The sequence below is a fragment of the Drosophila elegans genome, unplaced genomic scaffold, assembly GCF_018152505.1.
Source record: "Drosophila elegans isolate 14027-0461.03 unplaced genomic scaffold, ASM1815250v1 contig_208, whole genome shotgun sequence".
Taxonomy (NCBI): Eukaryota; Metazoa; Arthropoda; class Insecta; order Diptera; family Drosophilidae; genus Drosophila; species Drosophila elegans.
This window is the reverse complement of record NW_024545578.1, coordinates 18401056-18413559: the sequence shown is the minus strand read 5'-3', so window position 1 is coordinate 18413559 and position 12504 is coordinate 18401056. Positions and strand designations below refer to the sequence as shown.

Here is a 12504-nt window from a genome sequence, read left to right as displayed (position 1 = left end):
GATTCAACTCTGGCAACTCTGTTAGGATGCCTTCATTTTCTGTTTGAAAGCTGTCAGGCATTTTGGATTTTGTTCGTTTGGTGAAATTGTCATTGTTACGCCAGTGAATAACTTTAAATCTGCATTCGCCGCACAAAAAAACTTGGAAAATGATTCGCACAACATTTTTGGCCAAATGGAATCGGTCGGTGGCAGGATCACTGGCCAACAACAGGGGTAAGTCAAGAGCACGTGGATCTGAAAACAGGATTATGACTAAATTGCCCCCTTATGTCTTAAAGATTACTCCATTTTGAAGCTGTTGAACGGCGATGCAGCGTATCCGCGTGCTGTGATTGTAAGCCCAGCTCGCTGCTTTTCAGTTGGAGATGGCAATGGTGACAAACCCAAAACCACGTCCCCTGGCTTCGTGGCTCCCGGCTCCACTGGTATCCCCGGAAGCAGCTCCTTCGAAAATAACCCAAAAAACAGCACCCAGAAAGATGTAACCACATCGGTGGCTATGTCGCCGTCCGTTTCTATAGTCAGCTCTGATGGAAAAATGGGCAGGGCCGATCCCCTAGACAGCATCGTTCGCAGCAAGGGCACCGAACAGGGATCGGGATCCTCAAATGAGGACAAGAAGAGCGAGGCCCAGAAGAAGGCAGCGGAGGCCAAGGAAGCGGCAGCCAAGCAGCTGCAGGACATCATGTCCAATATGCCCAGCAAGCAGCAGGCGGAAAAATACTTCTTTCGCGTAGTGGCCTTCATTTATGACCTGACCTACCTCACCGGCACCTGGCTGCTGAACTTTGTCGAACACAACATCATTCGGAACGCCACGGTGCAGCACTACTGGAAGCGATTCCACGAGAAAATGGAGCAGGCCAAGAAGGATTAACTCCCAGCGGAGTAAAAAATTATATTAAATATATATTCATGCGAAAGCAAACAAATAAAACAAATCGCTGACGAATCCAAAATTTCAGCTGACTTTTCAGATTGGGGTTGAGGTGTAGCCTTCCAGCAGTTTGGCCAAGAATTTGAGGATCTTATTACGAGCGGCAACCAGTTGAGGTGGATCGGTTTTCACCGGCTCGTACATATTGGCGCAATGAGCAGTTCCTAGAGGGGGAAAAAATATTGTTTACGTTAGTAAGCTTAACAACAGGTGCAGAATAACAAAGGGTTTGATATTGCATTTATATTATATAGCAAACCATACCTTCTATGTAAATTGTGGGAAGTGAACGATTCGAAGTCTTCACCAATCCAAGAGCATGCCAGGGATCAATAGAACCGTGCACATACAGCACATTTGTAGTCTTTGGCTTGAGCGCACCATAATTCTCATTGGTGGCGGACACCACCAGATCCAAGAACTTTGCGTCCATGTTTTTGGAGAACACATCCATGCACTGGTGAATAAAGAAATCCACGCCAAAGCGACCACCAAAGGTGTCTGCCTGGTTGTCGGAGGTCTGATAGAAGCCGAACTCATGGCAGGTTTGGTAAGTCCACTGCCTCATTCCCTTGGCCGTCTCCGAATCCCAGGACACGTTCTTCATATCTGCTATCATCTTCTCGTATTTGTAGTCCAGGCAGGTGGTGTTTGATTCCTTTAATAGCATGTCATTCACTAAGCCTAAACGGGTCACAGGTGGTCCAACCGTGGTGTTAAGCATCACATCACAGACCTGTAAGTTTGAAATGAATAGTAGATAGATTACTAAAGTTAAGAAATGTTCGTATCGTGAAACACCCACGTCGTCAATGGTTATAGTGGCATGAGGACTATTGTCCTTATTGTATTGAACCACGCCGGCAAAGTTTCCAGCCAGGTTTTCAAAGAAATTGGCCATGTCCAAGTCGTTTTCAATGGAATCCTTGATGGGAGTGCAGGTCCTACAATTAGAGCAGTTTACACCAACTCAGTAAAGTTATCTTTCAAAGTTAAGAAGAGGAATACGGAGCTAAAAAAAACTCCATTTCCATTACTTACTTAAACTTCTCATCCAGACTGCGTTGCCCGATCATGTGCTTGAGAAGGATCTCCACCTGGGCAAAGCTGCGGGTCACCGCCTCCACGCATTCCGGTTTGTAGGCGGCCAGCGATGCTTTGACCACTTCGAAGTACTCCCGAAAGTCAACCTCGGCCAATAGGGGTCCACTGGAACTGATGGATCCGTAGATAAGCTGGGGATACTTCTCCCTGGCCCAGGCAGCCAGTGATCCCGGATAGGAGCCACCGAAGGCGATCCATTTCTGGCCATCGGCCAGATTGAACTTCACCTTCATGGCGGTCACAAAGCTGGCCAAATCCTCCAGTGCCTGCTCGGAGCTCAGATAGTGTAGATTTTCGGTGGACAGATCCGCTGTGGGATGGCTCTTTCCATAAAACCGGTGCTCCAGCTGCAGGCAGAGGGCTCCAAAGTGTTCGGCATAATGGACCCAGGCTCCTTCCCGCATCCACTTGGCGGATGCCTCTCCCTCGCCACCAATCATCAGGAAGATGGGTGCGGAGCTGTCATTCCGGTAGTAGTCGGCGTTCACAAAGTACCGCTGTTGCCAGGTGCGCCCATCGCTCGCCTTGAAGTGATCCAATTTCTGCTCGAACCAGAGATCCTCGGACTCCAGGGATCTCTGCAGTGTTGGTATCTTACTGGGCTCCCCCAGGAACCCCCTGTCCAGTTTTCCGCGTCGAAATCCAAGCCCCGAGATGGGCGCAATCAGTCCCAGGAGCAGCAGTCCCAGCCCCAGAGGCCTCGGAACGCCCCCAATAAAATGCATATTTGTCTCCTTTGTTTGCTCGGGTCAAGTGGAAGTTCCAGTAACTGTGGAATCTGATTAGATCGAATGCCGTTCACCGTTGAACTGTAAATAGCGACTAAAGAGTGGTGTGAGCTATTTATATAGGCACCGTTATGTGTGTCGCACTTGCCTGATTATTCAGTTCTCGCTATATTCGCAAAGCCGGCTAAAGCAAAACAAAAACATTAGGGGTGTTCTTTATGTTTATACGGACTGTTTTTAATGACCGCTTATCATTAATATTGATTGTTAGCAAGTGCATCAAAAATAATCTAAATGATTTTAATAAAGTGTAATAAATTAACATTTTTAATGTTAAGTAAACAAACTATTGTAGTCCATGTTCAAAAAATTAAAAAAAAATTTTAAATCAACTTTGACACTGATTTATTGACAATTTTTTTCAGTTTTTTGATTCTTTAAATTAAAGAGGTTACCTTCCCATCAAAAAAAGATTTTAAAGCTGAGCAGCTATTTCGGAATCTACAGTTCATAGAAATATTAATAGCTATTCAGAATAGTATTACTCGCGTGTCAAACAACTTAAAGTTATAATATATAAAGCTTTTTGTGAATAATGTAGGTTCAAAAAATATATGTAAGTGTAAGTACAGTTTGCAAAACATGCTCAAAGATTTGCTACTTTATCGAATTTTTAGCTTTTGTAATGAATCTTCATTTAGTAGCTAGATTTGGCAGCACTGTTGACGTGGTAACATCATTTTGCTTTCCAAGAACGGTTACTCTAATTGAATTTTGCGGTTGTTTATTTTTTTTTGTGCACTTTGCAAACAATTTTCCTTAAAAATTGCCATTACCCGGTAATTTCTTTATATAGACGAACACATTTTGCAGAAAAGGCATAATCCAGCAAAATTTTTGGAGGGTCAAAAGAAACCGTGGTGCGTCGTTTCCAAACATCCGCTTCCAAGCGCCTCAAAGGGCTTTCTAATTTTAAGGGACAGCTTTTAAAACAAAATATTGAAATAAAAGAGACTACAAAAGTAATTTTCTAGAGTATTAAATAGTGCAAATTCTATAGTTTATCCATCATAAGTAAGTGGCTTATGATTACGGAATCCTAATTTAACATGATCAACTGCGATTAAGTTTGCAGAAAAAAAGTTGAAATTTGATTTGCTTTATGTAACTCTTGTTGGTTTTATTGTTAAAATGATAAGTGATCTCAAATAATGGTATATCGAATTCATGTTTAACTTGTATTTTCCATTATTTAATTTCTCCAATCAACTGCGTTTGTAAACCTATCCAAATTATTTTTCAACACAAATCCACTATTATTAAATTTATGGCTGAACATTTCATACTTATAGGAGACGTTTAAATATGCTTTGTCAATGTCTTCTACCTGCAAATAAAAAAACATTTTTAATCGCCGGACGATGGGTCATCGCAATACTTACGTTGATGTTTGGGATAAAGTTTTCTTCAATAAGAGTAAGTTTTAACGGTCTCTGAAGTGCAGGATTCCTTACAGATTTTAAAATGGTGTAAATTTTAATGACCGTGCTTGTATCTACCTCCTCTCGACGAAATTTCAATGTGACGTAATCGAGCTTTTGACAAGATTCAAACATCGGCAACAGACTATTTATATATAAATGGGAAAAAAACAATTTATATATACACAATGATTTAAGTTTAATTAGTTTTCCCAGCTCTGATAAGTTGCTACATAAGCGTTTGTAGCTAATATCAACTTTTTGCAGTGACTTTATTTGCGATATTTCGTAGATTTCTTCATTACATGTAATTGGTGTATGAAGTTCTTGTAGAATTGAGTCACTTCTAAGAGCAAAAGCCCGGTAAAGTTCAGTGAGCGAGTCTTGTGCCTCACAGATTATTAGTCCTTTAAGATTTTTAATGTTTGCCAAAACTTCTAAACCAGGTTCTTTGCGTAAATTGCATTTTAAAGACTCCAATGTTTCAAGTTGGGTCAAATAATTACATTCATTGAATCCAATTAAGATATTATTCAAGTCCAATTTTTGAAGTGTTGCCGGCGATTTGTGTACTAAAACCCTTAATATATTTTCCAAAGGGTTCATATCAATAACAGTAGAATGTTCAAGTATCAAGTGCTGTAGATTGGGTAATCGATCTAACATTTGCGAACATTCTGAATTTAAGTATCCTGCACGTAACACTTTCAAACCTTTTATTCCAATAATTTCAGACATTTCTGCAATGTTTAGAGCTCTACGTGGTAATTTAAAATTACTTGGGTTGTGTTCAACTTCCAGGTGCTGCAATCTAGTTAAACTATTTGAAGAAAACGCTCCAAAAAATTTTTTTAGGGAATAGCTTGGACTTAGTATCAGTACAATTAATTCTTCAACATTCGAGTTAGCTAGCTCTGACAAGGATTGGTAGTCCTCCCAGTCCGAAAAACTGCACTCCAGTTTTTTTAGCGACTTTATTTGGGAAACCCTTATAACCTCTTCAGGAACGAGTTCTTCGGAATATCGAAATCGTTGAAGTATATTCTTCTCAGCCAGCTTTGTGAAAAGTGCGGTAAGGTTTCCTTTTCCGGATATATCCAAATCCTGGAGATTATTGAGCCCAGCCAATTTCTCAATTCCAGATAGCTCTGAGAGGGAGCACGACAGTTTCTTAATGGTTTGAATCTCTGCCACTTTTGAGATATCCTTAAAACATATATTTATCAGTCCACTTATATGAAATTCTTCGATCGTACTCAAATTGCTGGTGGCGAAAGCTTGGAAGAGTGGATTTAGTGTTTCATTAATTGGAAGGTCTCGTGTCTCGACGGTATTGACGTCGTTAATTTCTGCATACGATGGCCGCTTATAAATTTGCATCTTTTTTTCATTCTTTCTAAGGGTGAAATCTTTGCAAGCTATGGTAGCTTGCCCCTGGCCTGCAATTAGCAAGTCAAAAAGTTGCTCTGATGTATGGGAATTAATGGACTCGCGGACATTAATAACAAGGTGTTGCAGGTTTCTTAGCTGACTTAAAAACTTCATGGAATACCATTCGGACAAATGGCAAGCCAGAAATCGAATAGATTCTATTTTCGCAAGTTCTACGGCCTCTAATTGATCTATTGATATATAATTTATTAAAATATATTTCAAAGCGAATGACTTTTTTGGGATCATTGATTGGAGGAATTTTGCCAGTGGCTTGGGATCTTTAAAATTATTACGTTTGTTATATATAGTCAATCGGCTTAGGTTGGGCAGCTTTGATAAGGAACCCATTTCGCCAATGTCCGAATCATTATGTATATTTAACTTAAGTTTCGCTTTATTTCTGTTAAACTCAATTAAGGTTTGTTTACTTAAAGGTATGGTTGCTAGGGATTCCTCAATTAAATTACTTTCTTCCGTTGTTTCACAGAAATCGAACTGTGCTGTAACACATATATCATTTGATCGATCATCTTCCCTTATGTTGAAAGAATGCAAAGAGTCAAAAGTCGGTAACGTAATATACCGACCTTTATTGCTTAAGTGATCTGTGATAAACAGGGTCAAAGGTGGTAAACTTTTAGGTCTATGCAATTTTCTTAAATCATCAAAAAATAGCAATTGCGCTCCGCTTTCTTGGACTCCAGATATAGTAAAAAATTTTAAATTGGGCAACAATACCAGTGATGAATATTGGGCGGCCCCGCCTTCCGGGCTTAGATGAACTGCCAGCACCTGAAGATCTTTGCAATGGCGTCCGATATCAGCAAGTATTCCATGGATTTTAGTGCCTTCAACTTCTAAATTACTCAAGTTTGGGATCCTGGTGCAGATGTCATATAAATCTTTTGCAGCAACATCAACATCAAACTTGACGCACTCCATGATAAAATCCTGCTCTCTTGCCGCTTTAAATTAGAGGTAATATAATTTTTGATTTGGTTGAATAATTTTTGTTATTACAAATGTATTTTCAAATTAAGACTTACTTTTTTTATTAATACTGACGTAAACCATGCTTTTATCGTTCACATTATTTTTAAAATGTAGTTCAACATAGAAAGGATCTTTTTCTCTGATAGATTGTAGGTAGGATATCCAAAAAAATTCATTTCTTTTAGACGACTTATTAACTCGTAGATCTATTAGTAGCTTTGTTATCCTACACGTAAGAAACAAATCAAGAACCTCGTACAGACGTTTGTGATAAGTCTCAAGTAAATCCAGGAACATTTCATGGGCCAACACAAAGTTTATTAAATCATCATATTTCAACATTTTGTTCCAATGTTCTTTTAATTCGCAACCAGTAATTACGTATTTCATTATCTGCAAGAGGCAGTCGCGGTTCAAAACTAAATTAAATTCGCCACTTTCGTCCATTTCTTAGGTTGATTGGTTAATCACCAAGGACTCAGATGAGCTTTTTAAGGTAAGTAGAAGGTTATTTTCACCTAAATGAGTAAATTTAGAGCAAATAATTTCTTTGACTTTACTGCTATGCTTTTTTATGAAAACTGAAACATTTTAATTATGAGTTCGGTTCAAGCATTTCTCATATAAGGGTATGTATACCAAATTTTAATTATGAGTTCGGCTCAAGAATTTCACAGATAAGGGTATACCAAAATACAAATGTATAATCATGTTGTACGAGCTTTTTAAAGAAAATTGGGGGACGGGATAAACAGATGTGCACAGTGGAGTACGTCGGATCGTCACATCGACGGAAAAATACTAGAAATGTGCAGAGCGTTGCCAGACGTCTCGATGAATGTTTGTCAGACCCTGGCGAAAAGAATGGAAGTGGAGGGAAAAACGACAAAAACACGAAAAAATCAGCGTATCTGCCACCATTCCAATACCAAATTTTAACTCTGGTGTCGTTTGCTTTCTAAAATTAATTTGTTTGTCAGGATTTTGAACTATATATATATTCATTTTTTTCTGAATCAACAATATGTTGAGAATGTTCTGTACAAATTTCAAGTCAACCCGAGTAAAGCCAATAGCTATACAGAACAGGAGTTGCATATTATATAGCTCGAAGTTAAACCTCTAACAAGCTCTTAAATTGTGATTAACGAATTTAAATTTAATGTTATTTTTTAGCTTTTTTAATTAACTTTTTTTGTAGCTAGATTTGGCAGCACTGTTGAAGTGGTTCCATTATTTTGCTATCCTAGAACGGTAACACTTATCAAGTTGCGCGATTATTTGTTTATTGTTTGTACAGAATACAGTTTGAATATAATTTTCCTTAAATAAAAGTGTACCGTTCCCGCGCAATGGACTTTAATAGTAGTACCTACGACCAGAAGTATTTTAACTTCACAGCGGCACAACTTTCAGCAGAGCGTCCGTATTACTTATTTAGTATAATGGGTAGCGTTATGTATCATAATTGCATTTTATAGGCGAACACATTGTGCAGGACATCATTAAGAAGGGCATAGGACAGATCATAGACAGGATAAAAACCCCGGCAACAGCGGATCTATTGGAGGCCCAAAAGGAAACCGTTGAGCGTCGTTTCCAAGCATCCGCTTCCAAGGGACTCAAAGCCATCAGAGAGTTGGACAGGAAGGTGTTTCACGTGCCATCGCATGTTCTGCATCCGGAGCATATGTTTTTTGAAAATCAATTTACCAGCGAGGAGGAGGAGCAGAAATCAGCCAAACTGGAGGAGCTAAAGGCAAAATACCGGGAGGTAACTATTACACAAGGGATCGGAATCATCTTGTAGGCCTTGTCGCAATTGAACATAATGATTATAGTTGACACTACCAATTCGCTCGATCAGCAATAGCATTTACGTTACTTATAATTTAAGAAAGCCTCTTCAAATTTGATTACTCAATCATATCTTAACAGATAACTAATATTTTGGAGTGTCCTCGTCCCCCAAATTCTTAATATGAAGGTTAAAACAAAATGGTACAGTCATAAGGCTATTTTCTATAGTATAAAATTGTCTAAATACCAGAGCTAATGGACGATATGTAAGTAAAGGTAAAAAAAAAAAACTCATCGTGTTTACCTCAAAAAATTTATTGGCTTAAAAATGTTTTTTTCTGATAATCCGGTTTCGATTTATGAGTCTGCCTTATAATTGAAATTAATTTTTATTGCTCATTTCGATTTTGTTTAAACTATTTTAGAACATGGCAATGCTGGCGCATCTTAAAATCGAGGCAGACAAATACGCCGCCATGGAGGATCTCATTAAAAAGGAGATGGAAATGCAAGCTCGTGTCCACAGAAACTGCTTCTCGCTTAATGTGAGCAAGCTGAAACAATATTGTTCCCAAGCGACCACTCAAGTAAAGAAGCCCATTGGTGACTTACAAAACAAAATTTAAATATTAGTCGTTTTGATAAAACTTTTAATTGCGGTAACATTTTAAATTTGTTTTTAAATAGTTGACAACTAATCCAACCCCCATCCACTGATTTAACTTAAGCAATATAAATTCTTTCTTAAATTTGTAATCATATGTTTCTATGATAAATAAAATGCTATATATACATATTGGCTTAAATAACTTAACAAATAATATTATCCTTGGCTAGCAACAGCAACCAGGCAACGGTCGCTGAATAAAATTTGTAATATCTTGTTTTCAAACAGAAAACAAGCCGGCTTAAAACCTTCAAAGCATTTCGCACGAAACCGACACAACAACATCCCTTATATGTTACATTTGGAGTCATATATTTTACTATAATCCTGTGAAAATGGGAGATGCCCAGGAAACCAGACAACTGCTCCCGCGTGCAATCTTTGGGATCAACGGAAAAGTGGAGAATGGAGTGCGCCAGCATCCGGTGACGGGATCCATTATCTTTGCACTTGGAAACAAAATAGGTATCGCTGACTATAAGAAAAACACCCAGGAGTTTGTAGCGGGACATACAAATACAATATCATGTCTGGATCTCAGCAAGAGTGGCAAATACATGGCCTCCGGGCAGATAAACCACATGGGATTTCGGGGCTATGTGATCATCTGGGACTACGATCAGCGCAAGGAGATCTCCCGACATGATCTGCACAAGGTCTCCGTGCAGGCCATATGTTTTACGGCCCAGGATCGCTGCGTGGTGTCCATCGGAGGCGTGGATGATGGATCTGTCATCGTTTTCGACATGGAGGCATTGTGGGTGACTAAATCGTAAACGTTACCTTAATTATAATCATTCTTGTTTTTGTTCTAGCTCTCCCATTTGTCAAACACCCGCATCGAGGGCTATATCCGGAAATGCATTGACCGTCCGACCATTGCACAATAATCCGTACTTTTTTATAACTGCCGGAGATCGGCATCTGCGCCTGTGGAGCATTCTGCGCGAGGAGAAGAAGCTGTATGTCCAGGACGTTCTGATGGCCAGCAAGACAAGGGTTTTCTACTGTGCGCGCATTAATAAGACGGATGAGTTTGCCTATTTGGGCACTGGAACAGGTGACATCGTGAAGATCGTCCTTAACTGCTGCGATCGCGATCATGTGAGCAAGCAAGGCTCCACCAGCTGCATCCTGGGAGCCTTTGGCACCCACAATCCCCGGAAGCCATCTGGCAGGGACTGCAATCGCTATGTGAACGGCGTTCGAGCTTTGTATGTCCTGGAAGGAGGACGTTTGCTAATTGGAGCTGGAAATGGGGACATCGAGCTAGTGGAGGAGCGAACCGATGTGCCGCTAATTAACTTCAGGGACTATCCAGGTCCCACGTGGCCATATCTGCGCACCCTGAAGAAGACTCATGTGTCAGGAAGGATTTCATCCTTTGTGCGCTCCAAGCCGGAATCATTTTACATTTGCACCGACACGAACGAGATCTACGGACTTAATATCAAGACCTGGGTGCTGAAACTACTGCGAACATGCCACACCAAGTCGGTCTACAGCATCACATTTCCAAAGTAAGTACAGTATTTGCGAAATAGTTACTTTTTAAGATTTAAGAATAATGGTTTTAGTGATAACATGTAGCTCACATCTAGATCGTATATCTGCCGAAAGACCTTTTTACGCATTGTGATTTCAGAATATGTATAGAAAAAGCTGAGACAATCTGTCTTAAATTGACATTAATGTTAAATTAAAAAGGAAGTTACAATATTCTCCCTATAAATAGGAGCTAGTCAAATTGGATTATAAACTATTACATTTTTGCAACTTTATATATTAATATATTTTATCTTTTCCCTTAAAGAAATTACTCAGGAGTTTTTGCCACCTCTGGCAAGGAGTGCATCCGAATCTGGTCTTCGAGTCGCAAACAAGAGCTGCTCCGCATCATGGTCTACAACTTCAACTGCGCCTGCGTTCGGTTTACCCACGATGGCACCAGTATTGTCTCCGTATGGAACGATGGAATCATTCGAGCCTTTACTCCTATCACCGGAAGGCTCATCTATGCTATTCCCAATGCGCATAACAAAGGTAAGTATATATGGGTTTTGCATTTAAGACGTATCTACTTAGAACCTAATACTTAATACTAGGATGCAGTGCTTTAGCCGTGGCCTCCACGGGTCGTCTTATTATCACGGGCGGCATTGAGGGACAAGTGAGGGTTTGGAAGATAGACCCCTATCGCCAGGATCTCTTGGGTGTGCTGAAGGATCACTCGGGACCCATAACCTCGCTGGATATCAATTATCTAGACACTGAAGTGATATCCGCCTGCACCGATGGCTCTTGTGTGATCTGGGATATCAAGTAAGCTAAAACTAAAAACAATCATTATTATTTAAATTATTAATCTTATACATAATCCCCGACAGACGTATGACTCGCAAACAAGTGGTGACCGCCAACGCGCAATTTATGTCTGCTTTGTATTTTCCGACCGGAGTCCAAGTGATCACCTGCGGCTCGGACGGCAGGATCATCTACTGGATGGTGTACAATGGCGCTTTGATCCGGGAACTCACTGCCTCCAAGAAGTCATCGGTTAATTGCCTCGCCATCAACGAAACTGGCGACTACTTCATCAGCGTGGGCAGCGATCTGCAGGTCAAACTCTGGGACTACAACAGTGGTGCCGTGGTGGGATTGGGCTCCGAGCACGCCTCCTCGGTGATCAGCTGCGCATACAGTCCCTGCATGACCATGTTCGTCACTGGGAGCACGGACGGATCGCTGATCATCTGGGATGTGCCGCGGGACTTCTGGGGCAGACCCAATCCGCCAGATGCGGCCAAATACTCGCTGCCCAAGACGTCGTCCAAAACCAAGATGAATGAAGTGCCGGCCAGAGTGAATTCCGGCACAAATCTGAAGACGCCAAAGGGGGAGAACATCGACGGACTGCTGAAGGCCACTCCCAAGGACGATCTGTGCTGCGTGGAGTGCCCACCCTGCGCCAAAAAGGAGGCAAAGACCACCGATCCTTACGCCGAGTGTGGAATAGTGCCGGACGTCAGGAAGTGCTGAACTTTTATTCGTTTATCTTCGCTTTGAGTCGTAAAATAAAGACAGTTTTTCTTCTGTCAGCTGGCTTGTAGTTTTATATTTTTTATATACCCATATTAGCCTCGAATCCTTATATTATCTGCCTGTACAAACAAAAAATTTAAAAATAAAATACGTGTTTATAAAGCCATTACAATTGCAATTAATTTTGATCTATTAAACTATTCAAATCAATATATAAATTTATTTAATCTGACGGTTAAGTTCAAGTTTGAAACTCTGATATATTTAAAATAATTTTATTATAATCTTAAACCAAATGTATTTGATCTGTTTATT

At 40.2% G+C, this 12504-nt stretch overlaps 5 protein-coding genes across 5 annotated transcripts; 3 read left to right on the top strand and 2 right to left on the bottom strand.

The window, feature by feature from the left end:
• The first annotated feature begins 81 nt into the window (after positions 1–81).
• On the top strand, positions 82–962 carry LOC108142707. The gene is made up of 2 exons (XM_017266724.2): positions 82–216; positions 282–962. The coding sequence occupies exons 1-2, from the start codon at positions 150–152 to the stop codon at positions 878–880; spliced, it is 666 nt and encodes a 221-aa protein (XP_017122213.1). The 5' UTR covers positions 82–149; the 3' UTR covers positions 881–962.
• Positions 872–2882, bottom strand: LOC108142706 (putative serine protease K12H4.7). Its single transcript, XM_017266722.2, has 4 exons — positions 1982–2882; positions 1746–1884; positions 1205–1676; positions 872–1104 (listed from the first exon to the last, which is right to left on the bottom strand). The coding sequence occupies exons 1-4, from the start codon at positions 2767–2769 to the stop codon at positions 977–979; spliced, it is 1527 nt and encodes a 508-aa protein (XP_017122211.1). The 5' UTR covers positions 2770–2882; the 3' UTR covers positions 872–976.
• An 80-nt stretch (positions 2883–2962) lies between these two features.
• Positions 2963–7458, bottom strand: LOC108142705. The gene is made up of 3 exons (XM_017266720.2): positions 6734–7458; positions 4215–6652; positions 2963–4159 (listed from the first exon to the last, which is right to left on the bottom strand). The coding sequence occupies exons 1-3, from the start codon at positions 7125–7127 to the stop codon at positions 4025–4027; spliced, it is 2967 nt and encodes a 988-aa protein (XP_017122209.1). The 5' UTR covers positions 7128–7458; the 3' UTR covers positions 2963–4024.
• A 476-nt stretch (positions 7459–7934) lies between these two features.
• LOC108142301 lies at positions 7935–9264 on the top strand. The gene is made up of 3 exons (XM_017266053.2): positions 7935–8102; positions 8162–8454; positions 8906–9264. The coding sequence occupies exons 1-3, from the start codon at positions 8033–8035 to the stop codon at positions 9104–9106; spliced, it is 564 nt and encodes a 187-aa protein (XP_017121542.1). The 5' UTR covers positions 7935–8032; the 3' UTR covers positions 9107–9264.
• Positions 9265–9365: 101 nt separating this feature from the next.
• LOC108142880 (cilia- and flagella-associated protein 52) lies at positions 9366–12245 on the top strand. Its single transcript, XM_017266956.2, has 5 exons — positions 9366–9904; positions 9963–10667; positions 10961–11190; positions 11253–11469; positions 11535–12245. Exons 1-5 carry the CDS (start codon positions 9483–9485, stop codon positions 12184–12186), a joined length of 2226 nt encoding a protein of 741 aa, XP_017122445.1. The 5' UTR covers positions 9366–9482; the 3' UTR covers positions 12187–12245.
• The last annotated feature ends 259 nt before the right edge of the window (positions 12246–12504 follow it).